The sequence below is a fragment of the Apis cerana genome, linkage group LG3 (assembly GCF_029169275.1).
Source record: "Apis cerana isolate GH-2021 linkage group LG3, AcerK_1.0, whole genome shotgun sequence".
Lineage (NCBI taxonomy): Eukaryota > Metazoa > Arthropoda > Insecta > Hymenoptera > Apidae > Apis > Apis cerana.
The window spans coordinates 10,187,458-10,215,438 of NC_083854.1; the positions used below are offsets into that span (position 1 = coordinate 10,187,458).

The following is a 27,981-nucleotide window of genomic DNA, read 5'->3' on the forward strand; positions in this document are numbered from 1 at the left end:
TTTAATAATTTATTTAAAATAACTTTATCCGGAATTTTTAATTTTTTTTTAGTTATTTTATATGATTATTCTTTCAATGGATCCAGTTCTCGATGGGAACGAGATAGCCGTGATTAAACGAGTAGAATAAGATAGTCATTGGTTAGTAGTATAGGTCAACCATATCGATCAAAAAGAGATATTTCGCACGAAAGTCGTTACAATTCGAAATCATTCGTCATTATTTCTGAAATATAATTAAAAAGATCAAAGATGACTCTGATTCTTCGCGGAAAAAAGAAATTTTTTACCAATTTTGGATTAAAATTTTCTCATCGGATTATTAAAAATATTCAAAAGATCACCGCATAATCATTACGATCGATCGTAACATTGTACAGACACATCTCAAAGATATTCTTTGTTGAATTTTTTGAAAGTAAAAGCGTGTCGTAAAACCACACGTAATATACGGTTTACAGGCGACACGATGTTATGAGATTTTTAAAAAAATTATATAACTCTTGTAATATAAAGCAAAATAATAGAATATTATATCCGGCCTGGAAACTTTTTCCAACCAACTTGCCTCTGCTTATTTCCAAAGAAACGTTATATCCAACTCGGAACAAAGGAAACAACGAACGAGATAAAGTTTTCTCGCGTGGAAATCTCGAAATTGTTGTATGTTTCTAAAAACAAGACAATTCGATTTAGTCCCCATCGTATATATCGATAATTAATTTGGAATTAATTCTTCGGATTGGAGGAATATCTCGATGAATCGATAATGAGAAGAGAGAGTTTTAAATCTGTTCTCGTATTCTCGATTTAACGTTTTAATAAAAATGGGAATAATTGCAAGTTCTCTCGTTCGATCTCTTAAAAGATAGAAACGAAACCGATAAGTCTTCTCACTTTCAAACTTTTCTTCCTTCGTTAATCACAAGACTATTATCCGTGGATAATTAAGGATCGCTCTTGTTTTAATTGTTTAAACGTGTTAAACTCATTCCCCCTTTATTGATCACAGATTTTCTCATTGTAGACTTTTGAGAAAATTACTTTTCAGGATTTTACAAATTTCTTGTTATTCATTTGTTGGGAAAACAAGGACACGTGATATAATTTATGATTTATCAGTTCATAAATGTGAACGAAGAATATTTAAATTGGTTATTTATTTTTCAAAAATGTATTTTTATATGTATATATTAAAAATATTCTCCTTTCGTCAAAATGAAAAACTGTGATCAATTGTAATTTCTCTTCCAATTATTAGATTGATTAATTAATCTTTTTCAATTTGAAATCTAATTTTAAACTAATAATTTTATTAATTGTTAATAAAACTTATAGCTTGTAAATCTATAATAAAAATTTTACTCGACAGTGATGGGTTAATTAAAAGAAGATCTTAAAAATTTATTTACGACGTAAATAGAAACTCGAATATCGAATATGAATAAATAATGGAATAAAACAACAGTTAAATTGGTCGTAGAATGACGAAATCGGTTTTAATTATTGAGTAGAAAAGTGGTAAAGATCGGTATCTCGTATAAATTAAGAAACTCGTTTTACGAATGACCTTTTTACCATAGTCTTATCGATTAACATTCTTTTAATGGTCGTGAATTATATCAGGTAACTGTGATTCCGCAAATATTCCGATATTCCATTTAGACATTCTACTGCATTCTTGTTTAAAACTTATTCATTAAAAAATTCACTCTTTAAAGAATTATATTGTATTTATAGATAAAAAAAAATCCAAGGGGGAAAAAAATATTATCATGTATTTACATTAATTAACGCGTGAAGAATATTAAATAACATGTAAAAAATGGAAAAACATCAAATAATAATACAATATTTGCTTTTTAAAGATAGTAATATTTGTAATATAAGAGAAAGAAATTTTTTTTAATTAAAATACATTTATCTATATTCAAAATCATAATAAAAGAAGAATTGATATAATTAATTTAATATTTATATTACACTTTTTTATCTACAGTAACTTTTCATAAATTATTTATACAATCTACGATCAAAAAATAATAAAAAAGAAAAAATAAATCATGATAAATCCCAAATTAAAAACAAAACGAATTCAACAATTTTATCAAATTTTATTCGTTTGTATTATATTTATTAATATAAATCGATTCAAATAACGCGAAAACATTTATATTATAAAAGATCAAAGATGACCATTCCATCAGCGAATTTTAATCCTTCGAACTTTCCTCGCGAAATATTGCTTCAATTTTTATGCTCTGTAATGTTTTCCGACGAATCTTTTTACCGAGCGTCGATAACGTAATCTCAGAAAGAAAAATAAAGCGTTAAATCGCGAATGCTAAACTAATAGAAATCGATCTCGATTTGTTTTCAGAGAACGCGAGTCGTTGGTGCAGGATAGACGGTATCTGGAGCAATTATAGCAACTATAGCCTCTGTCGAAATCTTCGCGAGCCAGCGATCGAGGGTGGTGCAGAGGTTATCTCGACGACTATATATTTCGTCGGTTATAGCATTTCGTTGATCACCCTGATCATCGCTGTCTCCATTTTTCTCTATTGCAAGTAAGTGATATGGATATAGTATTATTCCTCCATTAAAACACTTGTTGATTCCATATGAAAAGCAAAAATTGACGAGAGAAAGATGGATTTTTGATTGGAAAAATACATTTTTTCACGTTCCAATTTTTAATTTATTTTTACGAAATTTTGAAACATTTATATTTCTCGTTAATTTTAATTCTAATTGGATGAATGTAGAATTAATTAATCTTTTTCTTTTAGCAAAAATGAAATAATTAATTCTCGAGCTCGAATCAATGTTCAAATAAATAAAATTTCAAGATAGAAATTTAAAGTTTATCGAAAAGCTTTCACTTTATGATCACGTAAAGTGAACCATAATTTATAACATTTTTATACAAATATCGAAACATTTTTTTTTTCCACTCTTAAAGTTTTCTAACTTATGATATCAAATTTACACGAAAATCAAAATATTTTACCATTTAACATAATGCTTTAACCTCTTATTTAAAAAAATCTCAAAAAAAAACCAACTCGCAAAAGTATCTACATTTATTCAATTCCTCCATCGCACAAATTCAATCAGCATCGCGCTCAAAATTTAATTTCTGTCTAAAAATATCCGTGCTCGACGACGAAGAAAGACGATATTCCATTCCTCTCATTTCCATATCAATTCGTAAACGGAATCCAAAATGTAGCGCGACGCGGATGCATCGCGAAATCGATAAATAATATTCCCTCACGAATATTCCGCGCGCGGTTCGATCTGCATCTTGACAAAGGGAAAACGCGATTAAATCTTTCACGCTTGCGCAGTAACGAACGAGAAGGCAGAAACGCATTGTTTGTTAACCACGCTGTATCGAGTTTCCACCGCAGTCGGAAATTGAACCATCGCCGAACGAAGGGATTCAAAATAATGTAATAAATTCTTCCTAATGCGTCGAACGAGAGAAACGATCGTTGCAAAGATGAAAACTATATATATATATATATATTTAAAAGGAATGAAAACTGAGATATAAGCTTTGAAAACGTTATTATTTAGCTTTGCACGGAAACTAGCTTTAAGGGATGAGCGGAACTGCGAAATAACTGGGTTCACAAAATGAAAGATTGTGCCATGGAAATTCGATTGGGATAGATTAAACTGAAATAATTCGTTTTGATCGTTATACCTTTCTTTTCCTTTTTTTTTTTTTTTTGATACGTGGACAGTGAAAAGTTTTTTACTATTTTTTATGGGAATACGAGATGGAAAATCAAAAATGAAAAATTTGAAGCTTGTGGAAATGTGAAATTTATAACTGAGCGAGATAGAAATTTAGTTGGAGCAGAGATAAATCAGAGATAAATCTTTTGTTTTAATCGTTTAAAATTCTTTTGTATATTTCGGTGTTTTAATATATTTGTTATTTCTTCTCCGAAACGAAACCTAAAGAAACGAAGTTTAAAAATTAGTAAAAATGGAATTCTGAAAAAGTAAATTTAATCACAACCAATTTTATAAAGGAGGGAAAAAAACAAATTCATGAAATTTAAATTCGAAATGAAAAGTAAAAAACGCTTATTTATTTTTTCCTTTTAACAAACCATTTTTCTCGAATATCTTCGTAAAAGAAAAACGCTCGAGATACGGTATCTAGATATTCAAATAAAGGAAATATATATTCACATACGAAATTAAAGAAAAAAAAATGGAGGGGAAAAAATAAGAAAAAATGCACCTACGATATATTATGTATATGTATATCGCGCGTAATCCTTCAGTTTCGCTTTCCATATAGTGTTGGGTCAGTTTTTTTCATGGCTTCCTATCGCCATGAATCACCCTCCACTGAGTCTCTCTCTTTTTTCTTTTCTTTTTTTCCTCCACTCTAGAATACCTACTCTCAATTTTATCCGTGAGGCGCACGCTTCTACGAGGTGGAAAATGGTTTCTTTGAAAAGCTTTTTAACCGAGGAACACTTTAGGCTAATGCGATGGTCGATCCATGGACCGATTGCAAAAATTCCAATTCCTTTATACATCATAGAAGAATCTCCGCTCTTTCAGATTGTCTTGCACTCGAATTTTATATGACACGAGTCAACAGCGTAGTCAAACAAAATAAAATTGATTGAAAATTTCGTTGGAGATTTAATGAAAATTTCTTTATATTTCTTTATTCTTATCGATGCGATGAATTGTGATACTTGTTATTTTTTTCTCAATAATTTTGATACGTGAAAAATGATTGAACTTTCAGCGTCAATCTTTATTTTTATCGAAACGAGGTTTCCTTTCGTATAATTTATTTATTTTGATATCATCTCCTTTAAATTCGCATCGGTTTACACGAATGATTTTAGTTACTTGAGGTTGTAAATTAATGTAAGCTTGACAGTCTAACGGATGACTATTATCCCAGTCGTAGATTAATGCAAGATGGATAGTAATTTACGTGAATAGTTCATAACAGAGAAATCTGATGTTAAATTAATAAAGAAAATAAGTAAGTGATGAAGTTTCGAACTCGCGTATGATATAACGATTTTTTTTTTCGTGAAAAAGTTTCAAGATAATTCGAAAGCGATATTTTCACGAAAAGATTCGAGATCGTGTTCAATCGTTCCATAAGAAAACGTGGAAAGGATATTACATCGTAATATCCAAACACGTAAAAGATAATAATTCATCGGATATCAGAATTCTCCAATATGGAGATAATTAATCGGCATTATATATGTAATCGGCCGAGTGTAATTATCTCTTCCTAAGCTTTGAAATCAAAATCCGCTATGCAAAGAGAAATTTCGGGATATTCGGGGAATATGTATGGTGCTCGAAAATACTGATATTTTATTAAGAGCGTTTTGCAATTTGAAACGCATTTCCATGTGAAAAATTCATAATTTCCAGTGGACGTATTGTTAGACTTTTGTATACTAAAATTGTGTACTTGTATACAATGACATTATATAAAATTTATTATTATATTATAATAAAATTTTAATTCAATTTTTATCTGTTATATAAATTCGTAATACTTAATCGAAATAAAAATCACATAATTTTATATGTTTTTCTTGATCATTGATAAATTTCTTAAATTTGTCAGTCTCGAGACTTATGAACACATTACGGATATATAAGATAAAATTTCTACAATAAAATGGATTAATGAAATGGAGCTTAAATATAAATATGCCTTATCCTTTATTTTTGAAATTAAAATTAAAAAAAAAAAATTATTTATAAAATATCATTAATGTAATATAATATAATGATAAATAAATACAATAATATTAATCGAATAATTCCATAAGAAAACAAATACACCAAATTATTAAAAAACATTATTCTTCTATTATACTACAATTGTTAATAATGGAATGAAAATTCTAATTAAAAGAATAACGATAATAAAAATTATTAAAAAACATAAATTAATAAAAATTGCAAATAATATAAGGAATGATAGAATCGTAGGTTGATCCACGATATAAAGAAAACAGAGGAAACGTTATATCATCAAGAGATTTTTTTTTCACATCGTTACCACAGGAACCCCCTCTCCTCCATTTTATTTGATACGCTCTTCCTTTGTTCTTCATTGCGTCCTATGCGCCGTATATACGCTTAACAATTAATCGGCCTTTTGCAAGGCAAGCCACTCTCGCGACTGTTGAAAAGCAATGGATGTGCAAAGGTGCACCTCGAGATAATTTGCTTTAAATTCGTGCCACCGATTCCCGATAACGTTATATAACGGAGAAGAAGAAACTTTTGTATGAAAAGAACGGTTTTACATTCGATGAAAACACGACTCGTTCGAATTTAAGCGCGAAATCTTGCGAAAAGTAATCTCGAACGAGGAATTTTATGAATTCCGTTGTATCCATCAATGTCTTTCGAATCTTCTTTTTCCTTTTTTTTTTTTAATCATGGATATTCTCGAATAATTTTCCTAAAATAATTTATATTATAGGGGTTAAGAAGATATGGTGATAAAATTTCGAGTAAAAAATTTTTGGCGGGAAGACGAAATATTTTGAATTTTACTTCGAACGATACGAACCTTGTTAGAATTAATTTTATGTTAAAATACGAAAGGAGTGTATTACTGTGTTTGTTTATTATATATGCCAAAGAAAAAAGGAATTTTGAGGAAAGGATAAACAGCTCTTTTTTCGTTTCTCGTCCACCATTTGCAATTCCGCCATTAATAACGAAATTAATGCTTCTACTTCATAATTCCAAATATATTCATGCTCTAAACGTCCTGATAACGGGAAGATAAAACCGAGAGGAATTTAACGAGAAATTATCGTCTCCTCCTTTGTCTCCGTAATATCGTGCAGTTGAAACGATGCCCGCGAAACACAACGCAATACACGAGCGTTACGCCATATCTGATTCAGGAATTACATCGTTGGCTGACATTCATGGACGTAAATCATGGATCTGGCAAATGGTTCGTTCCTCGTGAAACGTTGTACAATTCTCCCGTATGGGATTTAAATTTACAAAAGAAAGAGGAATTGTTGATTTATTGGTTAATTTGGTAGTCGCGCTTATTACTGGAATGAAAATGTCGTTACCTTTGTTAATTCTCTCCTGTTGCGTATCTTGAATATCTTGAAAAAAAATTTCAAAATGTAAAGATTTAAGTAATTAAAAGAAGAAGAAAAAAGAGAAATTAAAAATTAAAAATTGATGAATAATGTGCATTAAAATCAAAATCAATTAAAAAAGAAATATTTTCCTTTTGCTTGATTCATTTTTCTACATATATAATAATCTTCTGCTTATTTGCGTATTATAGGAAATGTCGTTACTTTTATTAATTCCCTCTGGTCGTTACTGAGTATAGTTGAGAAGAACAATTTTTTTTCAACATTCAACATTTCAAAACTCTACGAAACAGAACATGATCTGTAAGAAATCATCATGTAAGAATATAAGTAATAAAGAATAAAAGAAAAATAAAAAGAAAAAAGAAATTAAAAATTAAAAATTGTTGTAAATAGTTTGCATTAAAACCAAAATCACCTTAAAAAAAAAAGGCTTTTTTTCCTCTTGCTTATTTTATTTTTCTGCGTATATAACAATCTTTTGCTTATTTACTTATTTTAAAATATCCTGTACTGTTACATGTTTTACATCACATGTTTCATATAATTCTGTTTATCGATCCAATATGTATCATATCGTATTGCATGCGTATCCCGCTGTGTACATGACATATTAAAGCTTTGAGTAGTAGGATTTCGGTTAACCAAAGTATTCAATTACATTATCAGGCAATAGCGCGAGAAATAATTATTATTATTGGAAAGAAAAATCAAAAACAACAAAGTGAGGAATTTTAATTAAAATTTGAATAATGAAAAATCTTATCAATTAAAATCGAAAATTACGAGTAAGGACAACAATGGTAGGAAACATCTCGAATGTTAAGAAATCCAAAGGTATATAAAAGCCAATTTCTTCCTCTTCGATATATTTTTACGCATGGAATAATGTTTCTCTCTGTTTTCTCTCGTTTCTCCTTTGGCTGGAATAAACATAACAACCGTCCCTTTAAACAGTAAATTGCGTGCCTTCCATCCTTTGTATCAACTCTGTGTTGAAAACGATCCAGTTAAATGAAACGAAAGTAGAAAATCGTGAATGCTATTCGTTCGAGTATCTTTTCACGGTGTTCCTTGAATCGAATTGTACGTATAAATTATACGTGAATATTTTTATATTTTATATTTTTATACGTGAAAAAACGTTTCGTTGTTAAAAAAACGTTGCGCAGCTATTCTCAAAGTTTTCTCGTTCACGAAAGTCATAAACGTAATGCAAACTTTCGCTTTAATATCATGCAACGAAAAATAATTTTCCTACTCTGTATTGTAATAATAAAATTGTAGTTTAGAAAACTATAATGAAATATTGTGTTACAAGACTAACTTTGCTATTAAATTGAATTTCTTACAAAAATTAATACTGGTTTTTTTTTTATAAAAAAAAGAAAAGACGTGATTTGATGAGAGAATGGGAGAAGAATTTCAATTGAATAATTTATAACAGAGAATTTTTTTTTTATCAAGTTTCGAAAATAAAAATTCTATTATTTGTTTGGAATTGGAAAAATCTTATTATTATTAGGATTTGTAAGATTGAATTATTTAAAAAAAATGAACGTTGTATTTTTTTTTTTAAGTCTTTATTCTGCATGAAATAATATTTGGCATAACATACGAAAATTATTCATAAAAAAAAGAGCGTTTTAAAAAAAATATATTTTATTATTATTCAGACAATTATTTTGTTCCCATGGAACTAGTTCTAATTGAGTTTACCACAACATGCAGAATCACAGATTTGCTTAAAATTGTTCTACTTGTGAAGGATTGTTATGGTTGATTTATGTTTGTTAGTTTCCACTGAGAGCACTGATTACAAAGGATTTCTGAATATACAATGCCTGTTTCTACTCTGTAACCAATTCTCTTTCGTTATAACGAATTTTTTCGTTATAATCCGTATGAAGTTGTTATCACTATTTTTTTTAAAAAATTGTTTTATTATTTCAATATAAAATATTAATCAGTGATCAATTGGATATAAAGAAACATTTCTATCTAGTTAAATTATTTCTTTGAAAAAAAAAATCTAGATAGAAGATCTCGAAAAGATCTCTCATGAATCGAGTAGTATAGATTAATTATCGATCGAGCAAGTAGAACAGACACGTTATAGCCAACGAGTAGGCAGTCGAAAAGGTAGTATCGATCAATCATAAGTGAGATTACTAAAGTATATTGATCTCTTCTACTGGTGTAATGATTTATTAAATTCTAAAATGATTTATTTAATTTATTGACTAATGACTGTCTGTACTATTTGTCTCGTTTAATTTTGTTCTCCCATTTTCAAATTAATTAACAATCACCTTAATTCTTTTCCAGGGAACTCAGGTGCATTAGGAACAATATACACACTAACTTGATGTTCACCTACATCCTCGCAGACTTTATGTGGATTCTAAACAACGTGATGCAGGTACTTTCATAGAAGATGCTATATTTTTTTAACGAGTAATTCCTTAATGCATTTCTAATTTCTTTCGAAAAAAAAAAAATAAGCAATTTATCACTCGATGTTAAAATTTTCAAGAAGTCGAAATAAATAAATAAAATAAGGAATTTTACTTTTTTTCTTGCTTCATTTTAGTGACGAAATGATAATGTAAAACGTAAATGTGTTAAAATTAAAAAGAGATAAATTCACCGAAAATTACGTTGTGACATAAAAATTAGGTTAATTCTGTTAGAAGATTTTTTCATGAAAGAATTTAATTTTGAAATCTTATAAAACTTCTCTCTCTCTCTCTCTTCGTTTGAAATTTTAGAATTAAAATTCTCTCTTATACGATAAAATACAATTATTCGCTGAAAAATATATGCATCGATGTTTGTGAAAAGGAATTAAAGAAAATGAAAATATGCAAGATATTTATTTGATGTAGTACAAAGAGAACTAAAATGCTACCACTTGTTGCTGAAACGTAAAACTAGAATGTTCTCTTGAAAAAAAAAATTGACAGATGATTTAAATTTTTCGTGAAATTCAAATAAATGATAAATTGATCGCTTTGAAAATTATAATGAATAATTTGAAGCAAAAAGTAAAATATCTTGTTCACGATTTATTTATATTTTTCTTCTTTATTTATATTCATTTATTTATAATTTTTTATAATATTCGCGAAACTTTCTTTGAAAATATAATTCTCCTTTATTAAACAAGTTGAAATAACCCATGAAATATTATAACAGCAAATATGCATGAGTTATGAAACATCTCCATCGAGTTAATTATGCTAATTCGATTTATCAACGAGAATTACACAATAATAACATTCACGATTTAAAATAATACGTTATATCAGATACATTAAATAAAAAAAATTTTCGCGTATGTATTTTTTTTTTTTTTTTCATATTGTTACATTTAATTTCTTGTCATATCGACAAATATTTTCTGCGCCATTTATCATTTTGTTATTTCACTCTCTGATTTCTTTTCAATTTGATATTTTAAAAAACATGAAATTTTATCATCACATTTTTTTTCGATATTTCTGTGTATTGTCATCAACAAAATTTCATAACAGCGTTTCAAAATTGATTTCTCATTAAAAAAAGATAAATTCACCGGAGAAGAAATTTTACGCAAAAGCTCGTGAAAATAATTGTTTTATAATTTAAAACGAAAAGTAACTTTACTTTCAAAATTCTTACTTTCAAAAATCAAAAACGAAAGATCTCGATCGCGAAGTCTCGAAATTCCAAATTCCAAATTTTAAAATGAAGTTTAGGCCGGATATTTTCAGCGGATATTTTCAGGGTTTACATTTTATCGGTGAATTACATGAAAAGCGATTTCCTTTCTTGGCCGATGAAAGCTAGTTGCCAATGTGACCGGAAACATGTTTGTTCGTCGATGGTGAAACATCTGGTAGTCGCGGTAACGAGCCCCAGTGGAAAGGAAAATTAATTACGGCGAAATGGCCGATGCGCCTTTGGTTTTTCGATAATTAAAAGGCCGATACGAACGATAAAATTGGCCTCCGTGTAAAATTCAATTCACCGGCCACTTTTAATTACCAATCCATCCGCCATTTTTATGCTTTCGGTGACGTGAATTTAACAGACGGAATGGTTGTGTGAAGGAAAAAAAAAAAAAAATTATTCCCCGTGTTAAAGATTTTATAATTTAACAAGAATTTTAACGATATTAAAGAAGTAATGAAACAACTTCTTATTGAATAATGAGGAATGTTTTTATATCCGTTTCTACTTTATAAAAGTGTAAATTTGAATCGGGCAAGTAATAAAGATCAGTTAATAATAGTCAGAGAAATTGAGTAAGAATATTAGTAGAATAAGATAATTGCGGTCGGTCAAATAAAAGAAAGTCATGATCGTAATAAAATATAGATCAATTAGAAATTTTAGATCAATTATTGAAGCGGATAAAACAAATGAAATAAGACAAAGTAAATATAATTTCACATATGCAGTGTATTGATTAAATTTATCGTCTTTTTATTAAAAAAAAAAAAAAAAAAAAGTAACAACTTCGTTCAAATAGTATAAATTAAAAAAAATAAAAACTCGACTCCATGTTTTTCTAAAAAAGATACATTTTTTTACCCAACATATTTTCATTTAGTGAATTAAAACGCTAAATTATTTTCCCTAAAATAGAGATATGAAATATATTTAACAATGTCTTCCATTTTTTTTCTTTCACATAAACATCCAATCGGATTTACGATATAATTCTGGCGCGAATTTTGAATCAAACCATCGCTTTTTCCAGGTCTCGATGCAACCCGACGTACCGACTTGCGTCGCTTTCCTGTCACTGTTTCATTATTTCCAACTGACCAATTACTTCTGGATGTTCGTCGAAGGTAATCACACTTTTCTCGAGTATAATTCACGAGTATCCAAGTACGTCACTCGAATCGATTTCACATTTTTCTTTTCCGAACAATATCTATTACAAATTTCATTCGTTCGTTTATTCATTTTTAGTATCCATTCAACGTTAATCGCACGCTTATTCTTCCAGGTCTCTATCTATATCTGTTGGTCGTAAAGACTTTCACGGGCGACAATATCAAGTTGAGGCTGTGTCTTATTATAGGCTGGGGTAAAGTTTCACGTTTCTCATATCTTTTCTTTTCAAAAAAAAAAAAGATAGATCATAATGAAATGTCACGAACAACAAAAATATCGCACGTTTAATTTTTTTTCAACTAATATATAGATCGTTTCGAAATGACGATGAGAATGTAGAAATAAAAATTTCTGAGAGATCGATTATCGAATATCCGGAATTGACGATTTTTCACTGGATCTGGAATAACGAAGAACCTAAACTCGAGGAAACGAGAGTACCATCAACGTGACGCTTTATACATTTCGTGCGGCAGGGAAGAGGAAGGGGAAGTTGCACGGGGAGCAATTTTTTTTTTGACTATATTTTTTTTTTTGCAAAATTCATATTTCGCACAGAAGGTGCGAAGCTTATTCTAATAATCGAGAAAATCCTGCTTCCATTGAAAGCACTCCGAAATCAATATCGACCGTTATTGAGCTACATACTGCACACTGGTGCAAAAAAAAAAAAATTGGAATAAAAAAATAAAAAAAAAAGTACGAGAGATAATAAAAGTTAACGAAGAAGAAACGAGATTCGATGAATAAAATAATGAAGTTTGGAAGGGAAGAAGATGAATTCGCTCGTCATTCCTATGATCCCTCATAGTATGTTATGTCAAAGTGATTTCCTTTAATTTCCTCCCCTATTTGTTGAACTATTTTACTGAGAATATACTGCGCTTCGTAACAAATATTTTAATTTTAATTAATATTCGCGTTGATTATTAAAAATCTTCTTGATAAAATATTCAATTATTCAATTTTCTTTTTAACGTAAGAAAAATAATAAAAATTAGTCTCATTTCTTGTAACTTTTGAATAAGTAAGTTATTCTAATTCTGTTCTGATGACTTTGGTTGGTAATATATTACTCGAGCATATTTTGCATAAACAAGATCGATATGATTTCAGGTATACCGATTCTGTTTATCACCATGTGGTGCATCGCCAAATCACTGGACCAGAGCGCAACGAGTCAGGTACGAGAAAATAACTCATAACCATTGATGATGAATCATTATTATCGCACAAACTTTGCCAAAATTTCGAGATATCGCGTAAATTTAATTAAAATCGCAGAACTTTTACAGTTAAATAGTCTTAATAATTTTTATTTCAAACTGATAAAATCAAGCCACGTAAATTCTCCAAGAGAGATTCTTTGAACGATTAATTTTCTAATAATTCTCTTCTTGAATCAGGATATTGAAAGATAATATTGAAAGATAAGAGAAGTGTAAGAATATTGGAAAACTATATAATAGTTTTTGAAAAACTTTTTTTAATACCTTCATCTTCCTTCTTTTTCCACATAGAATCTCTAAATCAAAATCTTGAATCAAAAAAAAAAAAAAAAGAAACATAGTTTCCACACGTTTTAAAAGAAGCTTATGTATGTAGAAATTTTAAGAAAATGGGATCTTTCAATATCGTAAATTTATATAAGAAAAATAACACGTTTTACGTCTTATCCTATGTATGGTATCAAAAAGAATGCCCGAGATCAAAAATCCAAGGGATTCTGTCGACGTATCAATTTCCGGTGCTAGTATCGGGAAATATTGGATAAAAGTTTCGAGACACGATCCACAATGATGACAACGTGACGTAAAGAGAAAATAGGAATAAAGAAATCGATAAAAAATAGGAAGAGAAAGAGATAATTCCTCCTAGTTAATATACACGTATCACAAATATATTTAATACGTGGAAATTGTGATAAGTTGATACTTATACACGTGATCATTTTTATCGTGGAGGTGGAATTTGATTATGATCATCTTGTTGATTTTCTTTTACTTTCTTGTTCGATTAATAATTAATAATAATAAAAAAAAGTTTCAGCGTTGATCTCTTAATATTACTTTTCTTACATTTTTATACGAATAAAAAGTGAAGAAATATCGATGAAATTATTAATAAAAAATAAAGTTGAATAAGGATGTTACATGAGTGACTCCAGGGACGAAGGGACGTCTCTAGTTTCGAAGTTCAATATCAAATTTCTTTGAATTCTCACAACTTTAAGTTTTATAGAGTTGGAAGAAGGTGCAGTGTTGATGCATCACTGCTATATCTCTGTAAGTAATACCGCAGGGATAAAAGTTTCGTTTTTCATTTCTGAAAAATTATTTCAAACCGATTGAACTTCTCTCATCTCGATTCTAAATAAAACTAAAAATCCATTTCTATAAATCTATTAATCCAATTCAATGTTATTTATATTGCTCGATTTCCAAACTTCCATAACTTCTACAACCGTTTCTCAACTCATCTCACGTTGTCCAAAATTTTCCTAACAATCTGACGTCTCAATAATTGAATAACTTGTATCAGACAATTTCCACGAATTTGCACGAGCTCATCGTGCAACAACCTCTCTTATTAATACCTTTAATTTTCTCAAAGAAAACTCGATACGTTAATTGTGTTTCTCTTTCTCGTCGTGCAACGTGACTTTTCCAACATTCATGGCAAATAATTGAAGTTAACGAGGTGAAACATCATCGAGAAACGAGATGTTACCACCGAGGAAAAGAACGTGTTTACCCCGTAAAATTAAACTCGAGAATTGGCCCAGTTTCAACTAATAAATGTAACTTACGATGTTCACAGGATGTTGCGCTAGGCAAACATTGTCCCTGGATGGTATCGCATGCTTATGACTGGTTTTACCAAGCCCCGGCTATTTTGGTTCTTTGCGTGAACGTGGTGTTCCTCTTTATGATAATGTGGGTGAGTACGTGTGAATTCTCGATCTCGATTCATTGAATGAGAGAAACAAACGTGAGTGATAAAGAATAATGATATAATGATACGAGAAAAGATATTTTGTCGAATTCTGAAATATTTGAGAAATATGTGTACGTATAATGATATACGTGATAACATTACAATAATATCGTAAATTATTCTAAGAGGATTTATGTCGCGTAATAGGATTTAAAGATAACAGAAAATTAATGTTAAGATTGGATAAAACATTAGAAAATTTAAAATAAAAGAATAGGATAAAAATTGTCCATTCGATTGATTTAAATGTCAAAAATATTTATAAGATATATAAATTCAATGGAATACGTTTCGTTAGAATTTTCAATCAGAAATTGATATTATCTCTTAAGTGTTGAATGAATTTGAAGATTAAATATAGATAAGGAAAACAAATAAAATAAAATTGATAAAAAAAATATTGAAATCAGTGCCATCTAAAGTGTTGCAGATGAAAGTAATATAAATAAGGAGAGCAAATAGTGAGAAGGATGGAAATAGATTAAAAATATTGAAATCAGCGCCATCTTCAGAATGCCGCAAATGAAACACAGAAAAAAAGAATAGAAAATAGTGGAAGAAAGATAGAGATAGGATAGAATGAACTATTAACGCCATCTCTATGCAAGTGAATATAATAGCTTGACACCGCTTTTTAAAATTTTAAAATACTTTTCTACTGCAATAATCATCATATGACGTTTCCAAGATGTTTCACAACGAACATTAATAAAGTATATTGATAAAATTATATCTATTGTTCACTTTAAACAATCAACATATCCAAAAGGAATAAGTTTAAATTAGATTACACATATTACACAGTTCTTAACTTGATTTCTAAAAAATTAATCTTTGAAAAATCGATACCAGATGACTACATCTGAAATCCATTTGAAGTAAAGAAAAACAAGATATTATTAAAAATTAATGATTAAATTTGAACGAATTAGAAAAACATAAAACGTGAAAAATAAACTAAAACAATGAACAAAAGGGATATAAAAAAGATAAGAAATAAATATTATGTATAAATAAATCTAAACATTTTTGATTTTTACATTGATCTTTAGAAAAGTTTGTTACATTTGTCGATCGCAATTTATCCCGTTGTCCGATGAAACTTAATCTAACTTAATCTAAATCTTAAATCTATTAATATTATCCGTATCAAAAATATATTTCACTATTTAAAACGAAATAAGAAAAATTTAATTAATTATTGAATTTATGTTACAAATAGCAATTCCAATCATTACTAAAAGAAAAAGAAAATAAAAGAGAAAAAACAAATACAAGAGAAAAAATGAATGTTCAACAAGAAATAATATAAAAAGCCAAAAAAAATAACGAAAAAATTAAAAAAATTCGAAATTCGGAATTCAATTAAAAATCAAGAGTTAATGTAAATTAATGATAAAATAAAATATTAAAAGTTAAATTAAATAAAACTGAAATTAAAAATTGAAAATAAATTAAAAGTTAAAATATAATAAAAATAAAAATTAAAAACTGAATTCAATTAAAAATGAAGAATTAATGTAAATTATAATAATAATAGAATAATAATAATAAAGTAATGTTAAATAAAATTGAAAATTGAAATTACATTAAAAATTAAACAAAATTAAAACTTAAAGAACATTTAAAAATTAAAAATTAAATTAAAATAAAATTCAAAAAATAAAAGTATAAATTAAAAATTAAAAATTAAAATATTAAAAATTAAAAAACATTAAAAATTAAAAATTAAAATTTAATAACAAATTAAATAATAAACGATATAATAATATAATAATTCTATTAATTTATAATTAATATTATATATATAAATTATAATTGAAAGATAATTTTCAATTTGATTGGATCGATGGAATCGATGTGTCTCTCGCGGTAGTTCGAGACAAACTGAATGTTAAACCATAATATACTTTCTTCGAGCATTAAGCGTACGCCGCGCGCGAGGTCACGACAGATAAATTTAAATATATATTACAAAATCGATATCGATAAATGATTTTTCAATTATAATTTATCAATTATTTAATAATTTTTATATTTTTTATTGTTAATATATATCATCAACAATTGATTACAATTATTAATGTTACAATTTACATATTTTTTTATAAGAAAAATTGCACTTATATTTCTATTGCATTTTTTAATTGTTTTTATAATATTTTTACATCATTTTTAAGACTGATTATCAATTGTAATAGTTTTACAAGTTGTAAATCCTAAGATTATTTAAATTTAATTTATTAAAATTTAAAAGAACTTGTTATTTAATGCATATTAATTAGATAATAAATTGAATAAAATAATTATAAAAATAGTTCTATTTTCTTTTTACATTATATTTTTTTAAATGATACATATTTATGTATTTAATACATAATTACATATTTAAAAAAATAAATAGTATAATGATTAATACAGTTTTTAAATTTCAATTTATAATATATTAATTTGTTTGTTTCTAGATTAAAATTTCTGTGATTTTTTATATATAAATAAATAAATCATACTCTTCCATTTTTAAATTTCTTGTTTATTTTTTTAAGCATTTATAAAATTATATTTATTAAAATTATATTATATAATTACATTTATTATCAATTAATCTGAAAATTACATTTTATTGTTTATTTAAAAAATCAAAAATATTTCTTGTTTCTATCTTTAATAATTAAAACGGAGGTAATTATTCGGTATCTTTAATTCAATAATTTTTAAATGCTTTAGCATAATTATTCATAGATAATATATTTAATTTTTTCATTTTATCACTCATTTGTAATAATCATTTTAAAATCCTACTTCTAATTACTTATCATTTTTTTAAAAAAAATAAACTTCCAGCTTTAGAACAGTTTCAAATTTCCATAATTTCTAATTCGAATTTCACGATTGTAAAAAATCAATTTGAACTCACGCTTTGTTATTTTTCCTTAAAATAAAGGAATAAACTACTTCTAGTTTTTAGATTGCCAGTATTTTAAAATTTAAAATTTTTAAAAAATATCCAAAAATCAAATTTCGACCCATTTCATAGAATTTATTTTTCCCTTGTACCCTTGTAAAATTTTCTTTCCTGCAGGTGCTGATAACGAAGCTCTGGTCCGCGACGAACGTGGAAACTCAGCAATACAGGAAAGCGAGCAAAGCATTGCTGGTTCTGATACCACTCCTCGGAGTGACTTACGTCCTGGTGTTAACAGGACCGACCGAGGGTCAGGTTGCTAATGCATTCTCCTACGCTCGAGCCGTGTTACTTTCTTCCCAGGTAATGCGACCAGGAAAAAGTATATCTCGTTACAAAAACTTCGCCTCGCTTGGAGGGAAAAAATTCAGAAAGAAAGTGGTTCATCGCGAGATGTTACTTCCACCTTTGATCAAACGTGAATATACTGTTTGAGAATTCTCTTTGATCGTTGTTTAATTCTCTTTATCTTCTGTTCCGTGAACGTTTAATACGACAAGACGATTTTAAGACGTAAGAAGATTTTGTTCACGTTTGTTCGATTTTAAAAATTGAAGGAATTCAATTTTATTGGATTTCTATTTTTTTTATTTTGCTTTTGATTTTTGTAAGATTAATTAGGATTTTAGATATATCAGATAAGATGTCCATTTCGAGTTTTAATAAGAGCGAATGAGTAAAGTTGAAAATTTGGATAACATTAAAAATGTTATGTCGATTTTAATTTTCAAAGATTGTTTTCTCGTTCGAATTGCAATATTTTTTTTCTTCTATATATATTTCTACTATATAATACAGATACAATGTTTCGTATATTTATTATTTGTGCTTATTTATAAATATATGATATTTACAATTTGTATTTAACATGTTTGTACATTATCAAATCAATGTAATCTTTTATTTTTTCATCTTCATATTTCTTTCTATCAATAAAAATTTATACGAATGTATCTTATATAATCGAGAATTGATTTTCTTTTTATTTTTTGCAATAAAGTCGTACAATTTGGGGAAAAAATTAATTCGTGTCGATTCGTTGTTGTTTAAATTTTGAAACTTATGAAATTTTAATTCCTGATTTTGGGATCTTTCTTTTCCTCATTAATGCCAAGATTTTTCTCTGAAACAATAGAAAAAGATAAAATTGAGATTTTTATAGAGAAACATAATAATTGAATATTTATAAGAAACAAAGCAGTTGGAAAATTAATAATAATTTCTTAAGTAGAGAAAGAAAATTTAAGAAAAGATTCAAAAAAATGTTGCTAAGATGGAGGGTCTTTCGACAATTCAAATATTTAAATAATGTTTATTTTAAAAGAATTTCTATTCTCTTTATGATTTAATTGAAAACGAGTTCTTTTCAAATATTTTTTCATAAATTCTTTTGATATTTCACTTAAAATGGCGAATTTTGAAACCTCATAGATCTTAATACTTATCTCTAAGAAAATCTGGCAAGTTTTATGTAAAATTCACAAACCTATAATTTTATATCACCAAATTACGTAATATTTCTTTTATAAAATTTCTTCGTTCATATTATCTGTTCCTTTGTATCAAAATTCAAACTTGTTCTTCGCGAACAAAGAAAAATTTTATATATATCAATTTCGTTATTAAAAAAAAGAAAAATTTATAACAATTCGAAAATAATTCTACGAATAAGAAAAAAATTCTTAAAATTAAAAAATAAAAATATATATATTTAGAATAAAGAGTCTTTGGAGTATTAAGTAAAAAAGTTAAAATATTTTATATATTCTGATAATAATCTACGAAAAAAAATTTTTAACAATTAATATTCTCGACTTAATTTCAAATTTTAATTAATCTTAATTATTCAAAATTAAACTCCAAAATTCTCTCTTCAACTTTTCAACCATTCTCAATCTGTAATAGAACGCTATTATTATATTATATTAATAGATAACAAATTGATTAAAAAGACACAGAGTCCACGACAGGAAAATTAATTTTCCTTTAAAAGTGATAAAAATGCTAGAATCACCAATATCACGGGTGAAATACAAATATTTATCATTTTCAGGGACTGTTCGTCGCATTGTTTTACTGTTTCCTGAATACCGAGGTACGAAACACGGTGAAAAGCCACATCGAACGTTGGACCACAGCCCGCGATCTGGACACAGAAAGAAGGTATTATAACAATTGGTCTCCCCGTTCAAGAACAGAGAGTATAAGGTATTCTATTCCCTTAATCCGTCTAATAAATCACTTAACTCTCATTTAACCTCGTTTGACGTCGTTCAATTTTCGTTCGAAAGGAATATTTTCATTGGATCACGAACAACACATTTGAAAGTAAAACTTTCGAGAATTCCTCTCGAGAGTTTATTTTTCGTTAATGGACTCTGCATCGAATGTAAAAATTATATAATAATATTTCGTAATCGTCCACTTGCGAAAAACAACTTTGGAGGATTAATAATTATAATATATTCGAGAATAAAATTCTCGAGAATTATCGTTCGCTAGTGAAAATTTACCGCGTTGAAATTTCTAATTTCTGAACAATGCAATGTCCATTTGTAAGAAATGGACTCTCGAGAGAAACGCTTCAAAGTTTTATTCTCAAATATATTCGCACCTTTCGCTCGAAGAAAATAAAAAAAAAAAAAACTCGCGACGAATAATTGATAGAATATAATATGAAAAGTTAAAACGCTTAAATGGGGACGATTTAATATACTTAGACGTTTTTGGATTTCGTTAACGATTTAATTTACAGATTGTACTGTCCGCCATCGAATCCATACAGAAAAAGGGACTCGTCTGTAAGCGAGACGACGACCACAACCGTTGTTGGATTAAACTCGACGACCACATTTCTAGATAAATCGAAGAAGGCGATCTCGGAGGATATGAACGAGTAGGAATGATTTTGATTAAAGGAATTTCGTCGAAGAATCGATTAATCGTCGAAAAATATTTCAAGCTGCATGCACTTGAAAAAGAGATACTCGAAAACTAAATCAACATCTAAAAGAATATCTCTATTTTATTTCTTTATTTCGTATAAACCGTTGACTCTTTTTTTAATCTGATATTTGGAGAGTGAAATGCCTATCTGATAAGATGGGAAATAGTTGTTTATTATTTAAAAAAATATGTTTACGAATTTTTCATAGTTATAGGGAGGAATATGGATTAGAAAGTGAATTAATTATTGTGAATGTTATAAGCGATGAAAGCAAGAGGGAATAGTAACTGAAGGAGAAAAAGATTGAAACGTATATATCTTGTTAAAGAATTGTTTATGAAAGAATCGAAAGAAAAACGTGAAAATATTTATTTATTAATTTACTATAGCTTATGCTATATGTACGTGCCTTTTTGATATTTTCATTTTCTCTCATTTTCAGTTAGAACTAATTTTTACTAGATTCTTGAATCATTTTTTTTGTTTTACATACAATCACATTTAATTTACAAATATTTTATGATATAAATTGATTGTGAATTGATGAGTACATTATATATATATATATATACATATATATACATATATACATATATATATATATATTTGTTTTCTTCATTTTCGCAATAAATTAATAAAACAATATAGATTTAATTTCATTCATATGTAAAAATATCCGAAAACAAATGCAATAAAACGATACTTCAAATGAAGTGATCAATTCTTTTAACCTTTTCGTTGATTTTAGTTTTACAATCAATCCTTTCTTTCATAATATATTTATATATACATATATATTTATAGGATTACCAATAATTAATTAACTTTACAATCTGTATCTCCCTAAAAAATACTTGTATCAAAACATTTAATATAAAATATAAAATTGCTTCTTTTTTGTGAGATAACAAACCATCTAAAAAATGTTTAATCCCTTTGATTTCTGTTAAAATACAAATGAAAAAAAATGCTTAATAAATCTTTGAAATAAAAATATTAAATTTATCTCTAATTCTTTAAATTGAATTAAAAATTAAAATAAAACAGAAAAATAAATAGACGAACGAAAATAAAAGTATTTTTCGAATTTTTAGTGATGCAAGGGGTGAATCTGTATTAAAAAAAAATGAATCAAAAATGTAGAGCGTCTATTCTGAATAAATTACTATTATATATAGATAATTCTCGATAAAATAACGATGTAAATATCAATCAAAAGAAATCAAAAATTAATTTGCAAGATAGTTTATAATTCTTATGCAATTGCTATTGAATTTTTTGAATTTTTATTGAATCTGGATTATTTTAAAATAAATATCACGATTATAATTAGAATAAATATTAATAATAAGTTTAATTAATTTAACAGATTAAATAATATATAAACAAAAATTTTGTGTATCGAAAATATGTTAATTTAAATTTTTGGATTTTACCAGATATATTAAGTATACAAATTAACAATTCTAAATTTCCGATCAGTAGTGGATTCACCCCTTGATCTATACCACCAGTTTTGCGACATATATATGTATCAATTCGTAAGGAATGGTTGGAGAAATTAAAAAAGATCCTAAGGTATGCGGCAATGAGTTAACATTTTTATTTCGAATTACCATTTGCGTTAGGAAAAAGATGTCCTCTCATTCTTTCCCATTCACACATCCATTCGTGCTCGCCTCACTTTCGCCTCCCTCCATACTCGCTTCCCTTTATATCTTTCCTCTTTCCTTCTTTTTTTTTTCTTTTCCTTTCTTTAATTTCTTTATTTCATTTTAACGTAATGTTCAGGAAAAACGCGAACACGTTCGTATTCGGAGGAAAATCAATTTCGCTGTTTTAAATTCTACGACACCCATCACCAAATTTCCACGGGGGGACTCCTGTAAAAAAGAAAAATTTGTGAGAATTCTTTTTTTTTTTTTTATCCATTTTGTTTCTTCATCATCCAGAACATGGTACAATCTTTATCTTATCAATCTTTTTGTCGACAATTTATTAAATGATAATATTTAAAATGAATTATAAATATGAAATAAAGAAAAAGAAAAAAAATTTCTTGAGAAAAATTTGCAAATAAAACTGGCTAAAATTTATATATATATTGGTATGAATAAATTATGTTAACGTACCTAAGATTATGTGTTTTAAAATTTATTAATACCATTCGATGTAATAGATATATATTCTTTTATATTTATTATAAATATATTATGATAAATAGATCATATAAAAAATTGTTTTAGACTATTATTAAAATTATTTCTAATTATTTTACCCAGTTTCTATTTGCAATTGAAAAAAAGGTAAATAAATAAAAGAATCATAAAAAATTTTTTTTCGAAAAAATATTCATCCATACTATAGTATGTGTTGATATCTCTGGTGCAAATTTACATAGAAAAAAAAAAATCTTAAATATTAAAAATTCTGTCAAATTATTTTTTAAGTAAGTTAAAACATAATTTATATATCCGTAAAAACAAATACAAGAATTCTCCTTTTCTATTATTAAGTATTTACATCTATTAATAATTAAGATTTAAAAATTTACAATAACAAATAACATTTGAAAAAATAAAAACTTTTAAAACTTAACTATATTACAATAAAAAATATATAATTCGTTTATGTTAAATATTTTTTTCTTTTTTCGTTTTAGAAATATAATAAAATAAAGAAAAAAATAAATAAAATTAATAATAAAATATTTATAAAACAAATATCACGTATCAAGATTGAATAAGAGAGAAAAAATATTTATTATTATAACAAATTGTTAATGAAAACATTATTTATTTTGACTTCATTGCGAGAAAGCTTTGTTGAGTATCGAAAATATATTGTAAATACGTATTAACAATCGCTTCCGTAAAACATTGGGCATCATTATATTCCCAAATTCGTGTACATATCGCAAAATTTTTCATTTTATCTTATTTAATGATATCAAATGACCGATTACCATATTTTATATCTATTAAGATTTATAAAATGGTGTTACACAAAATTTTATGCGTGTGCATGTAGCTATACAAAATTTTAAGAGCATTACATTATGATCGATATTATATTATGAAATAATGATTTAACTATCTTTGGAAAAATATGACATATATATATATATATACATATATATGTATATATATATATATATATAAAAGACAAAGTAATATTATGCCCGGTAACAAGAACATTACTTGGGATTTAAATTTTGTCCAAAGATCCAAAAAGATAATTATTATTAAGTAATGAGATGAAAAATCGAAGAAATGGTACCTGATATGTCCTGAAAACTTTATTTTGATATTCAAATATAATTGAGCAAACTTGTACTTTATATATATTAAAGTTTGATATAATCCAAAGTCATTCATATTAAAATGATTAAAAAATATTAGAAAAATGAATAACAAACACATTTAAAAAAGTAATTCATAAAATAATTCGAAAATTTTTTGAGCAATATTTAAATACAATACAATATATATTTATAAATTTTAATAAATAAAAATAATATAATTTCTTTTAATTTGTGAAATTGATATAAAACATTGTGATAACATAATGTGAAAAATGATCTTTGGACCTTTAGAAATTATCCCTTTTAATAACGCTATTTATTATTTATTTACTATGCATCAGATGATCCGTGAATGTTTATTAAATAACTTCGTATATACAAATTTATATAGAAACAAATTAAAGCAAAATTGTAAATGGTATGCGTTATTCCATTAAATGTGTTGTTTTAAACTATCATTTAATATACGTCTATCAATGTAAGAACACAATTTCATTAAGACAGCATGTCTTATGTTTTATATTAAACTAAATTGGACTAAATTGTTTCATAATAATAAATCCGTTTGATAGAAAGAATTAAATGCCATCTATCACGAATTATAATATGTACTATGAGTAGTTGGAAAGATTTCGATTTTCTTTTTAATAAAGAAAAAATTTGTAAAGTTAATCAATTTGAAATATATTCTTATTGTTAGCTAAAAGAAGACTAATTTGTATTCACTATTTTTAATAAATACTATTATTTTTAGATGATAAAATCAACAGGATAAATTTCAAATAAAATTTAAATATATAAGGAAAGATGTAAGAAACAATAGAATTCTTCTACATGAAATGTTCATAACGAAAACTGTATTAAAAAAGAAAAAAACGATATTATAGTATTGAGATTACGAGATACCTTACATGTATGAATTATTTTTGTTTTCTTTACATTCAATGTTAATTTAATATTATATTAACAATTGCTGTATTGTTCATATTATTATGTGACCACTTTATATAACCTAACAATACTTTATACAAGTTTTTATAATACAAATATATTACGCGACAATTCAGTTTATATACCACATAATATTATACTTTTAGTATTACATCTTTCATGGATTAAACCTTTCCTTATACAAGGCAATGATTTTATTCATATGTAATGTCATTGATAAAAGAATCTATTTGCTTTTAAATTTAAAAATTTTTTTTTCCATTGTGATATTGGGAAAATAGAAATCTACACACTTATGCACCTCCATCAACAAGCATACTTCACACCTATTCACTTTGAAGGTATTAACCTCGAAGTATCCTCGTGATTCTGGTACTTTGGTTTTCCATGAGTGAACGGCAGGTATCTGTATTTGATCATATGCTGTAAAAAAATTTCAAAATACATATTTTAATAAATTTTTTTACATAATTATTTTTTCTTAATAATTTATAAATAATCAATTTTATAATATTATAAATTTAATTAATTTATATAAAAAAATGAATAATTTAAAATAACACAAGAAAAATATTATAAATCAAATTATAATAATATACGGTTTTACCTTTATTTGACGCTTCATAGTAATGCAAAATAATGTTATGAAGTACATAACAAGTATGGGCCAAAATACTGGTACATTGAAGCAATCAAACATAGTACATATCATAGCAATAACTGTAGATTTCATCACAGAATACCAGAATTTAAATTCAGGTAACCTTCTAATAAATGGCCTAAATTCTTCATTAGATCTTGTAGGTAACTCTGGTCCTTCACCATCTATTAAAAAATTTCTGTTAAAAATTTGTTGTGAAAATAAAATTAAAATTATTTTAAGTATTAAAATTACATAAAATTATAATCAAATTATTATATTAAAATTATTAAATCACTATATGAAATTTTGAAGTATTATAACTTAATCTTATACTATTATTAATCTTATACTATTATTAATAAATAGTAATTTCCATAAATACCATTTATAAACACTCACCATCAAAATCCATTGCAGGATCAATTTTAGGAGTAAGGAATGCTATGAATAAATTTAGATGATAAATTGCTAATGCATATGTGACAATGTACCATCCCTAAAAATATAAGCATAAAAATATATCTGAACCTTTTCAAATTAATTATTAATTTTCAAAACAATAATAACTTACTTCTGACAAAAATATACGCAAGAAAAAAACAAATATGAGAAAAAAAGCAACTGCCCATCTTGACACTACGTGAGGTGTCCAAAGATCCAAATATCTTTGATATAACTGTAATATAAATATATTTATATATTAATAAAATTGGAGACTTTAATAATACTGAATATTATTAATATTTAAAAGATTACTTATAAAAAATAAAAATTATATTAAAACTTACAAAATAAAAAAAAAATTAAAACAATAAAATTTCAAAAAATTTAAATACATACTTGTGATATTCTTCCTATTGCTTGACTGAAAACATTTCGTCTTGCAGGACCACCCAGATGCTCATCTTGCATCATTTTACCTTTCTACGATAAAATTTTTATTTTAATTATAAATCTTAAATATCATCTAAAAATATTATAAATATATAAAAATATCATCTTATATTAATAAATATCTTTATATATTATATTAAACTAAATATTAAAGATAAATAAAATATATATAATAAATAAATATTAAAAAAATAAATAAAAAGTAAATATTTATTATAAATAATCAGATATTAAATAATGTACTCAAAATTATAAACTATAAAATAAAATAAAATAGAAATCAGAATCAGAATCAGAATTATATTTTATTTTATTAACTTTATTAAAAAAACATTAAAAATTTCTATTTATATTGATAGATTTGATTAGATATTTAATTACAGCAAATATAATATTTTTTATTATATTATTAAATATATTTTCAGATAATTAGAAATAAAATTGTATAATATATTTTATAATGAATTCTAAAAAATTTTAGACTAAAATATATGAAAAATGTAATCATAATAAAAATACTTGTTGAACATTCGAATATGTAAAATTCCTATTTATAAATGCAATTTTTAATAATAAAAGAAATTAATATATCGAAATATTAAAATTAATTATTAAAACCGAACACAAGATTGCTGTAATATAAGTCTTTCCAAATAATAGTTTGATCAAATGTTTGTATCAAACACTAACTTAAAATTTATATTAATTTTCATTCTATTTATTAATTCTATCAAAACATTTTTTTAAATAATTAAGAAGATTTAATTAAAATATTAATAGTATTTTCATATAAATTCTCAATAGCATGAAATAAACTGAACGATGTGCACATAACCTCCTCATTTTACAATTATTCGAAATTTAATTGTAAATTACAGATAAAACCAAAATAAATAACATTTACCTAAGGTATTTGTACGTTTTCAGCCAATTTTCGCGATTAATTCGCTGTTTATTTAGTTAAAAAAAAATAACACGTCACAACATTAATGGCATGCTATGATTAGACGTACTATAGAATTTGCAAGGTGTTTCAACTTATCTTTCTGATATCGTGTCATAAAACTAGACAACCATTAAATCTGATTCTTATGTAACGAATGATATAATTTACATCAATTTATGATTGGTAAAACATTTAAATTAAAGTTACCAATTCAATTTTTTAGAACACATAATTACATCGAATATATAAATATAATTTATACAACAAAATGGCTTCCTCATAAATAGGAA

The 27,981-nt window shown here is 26.1% G+C and overlaps 2 protein-coding genes across 11 annotated transcripts in view; one reads left to right on the forward strand and one right to left on the reverse strand.

Moving 5' to 3' along the window:
* LOC107998066 (diuretic hormone receptor) overlaps window positions 1-22,064 on the forward strand; it is a 64,522-nt gene extending 42,458 nt beyond the window's left edge. For 2 of the 3 annotated variants that reach the window (XM_062072802.1, XM_062072803.1), the window contains exons 4-12: window positions 2,381-2,570; window positions 9,483-9,576; window positions 11,902-11,995; window positions 12,157-12,237; window positions 13,161-13,228; window positions 14,865-14,984; window positions 18,124-18,309; window positions 20,060-20,214; window positions 20,762-22,064. In XM_062072802.1, coding sequence (XP_061928786.1) covers window positions 2,381-2,570; window positions 9,483-9,576; window positions 11,902-11,995; window positions 12,157-12,237; window positions 13,161-13,228; window positions 14,865-14,984; window positions 18,124-18,309; window positions 20,060-20,214; window positions 20,762-20,906 — 1,133 coding nt within the window. In that variant the 3' untranslated portion in view covers window positions 20,907-22,064. The remainder of the gene's footprint in view (window positions 1-2,380; window positions 2,571-9,482; window positions 9,577-11,901; window positions 11,996-12,156; window positions 12,238-13,160; window positions 13,229-14,864; window positions 14,985-18,123; window positions 18,310-20,059; window positions 20,215-20,761) is intronic. The other variant, XM_062072804.1, reaches the window with a different exon arrangement.
* On the reverse strand, window positions 17,557-27,960 carry LOC107998174 (protein RER1). Of its 8 annotated transcripts, none has more exons than XM_062072806.1 (7): window positions 27,650-27,913; window positions 26,692-26,775; window positions 26,423-26,527; window positions 26,251-26,347; window positions 25,816-26,033; window positions 25,558-25,631; window positions 17,557-19,129 (listed from the first exon to the last, which is right to left on the reverse strand). In XM_062072806.1, the coding sequence occupies exons 2-7, from the start codon at window positions 26,764-26,766 to the stop codon at window positions 19,111-19,113; spliced, it is 588 nt and encodes a 195-aa protein (XP_061928790.1). In that variant the 5' UTR covers window positions 26,767-26,775; window positions 27,650-27,913; the 3' UTR covers window positions 17,557-19,110. The 8 variants fall into 8 exon arrangements, with proteins under 8 accessions (XP_061928790.1, XP_016912777.1, XP_061928792.1 ...); XM_017057288.3 differs by having other exon boundaries at window positions 25,535-25,631; window positions 27,650-27,912; XM_062072808.1 differs by having other exon boundaries at window positions 25,510-25,631; window positions 27,650-27,912.
* Between the last annotated feature and the right edge of the window lie 21 nt (window positions 27,961-27,981).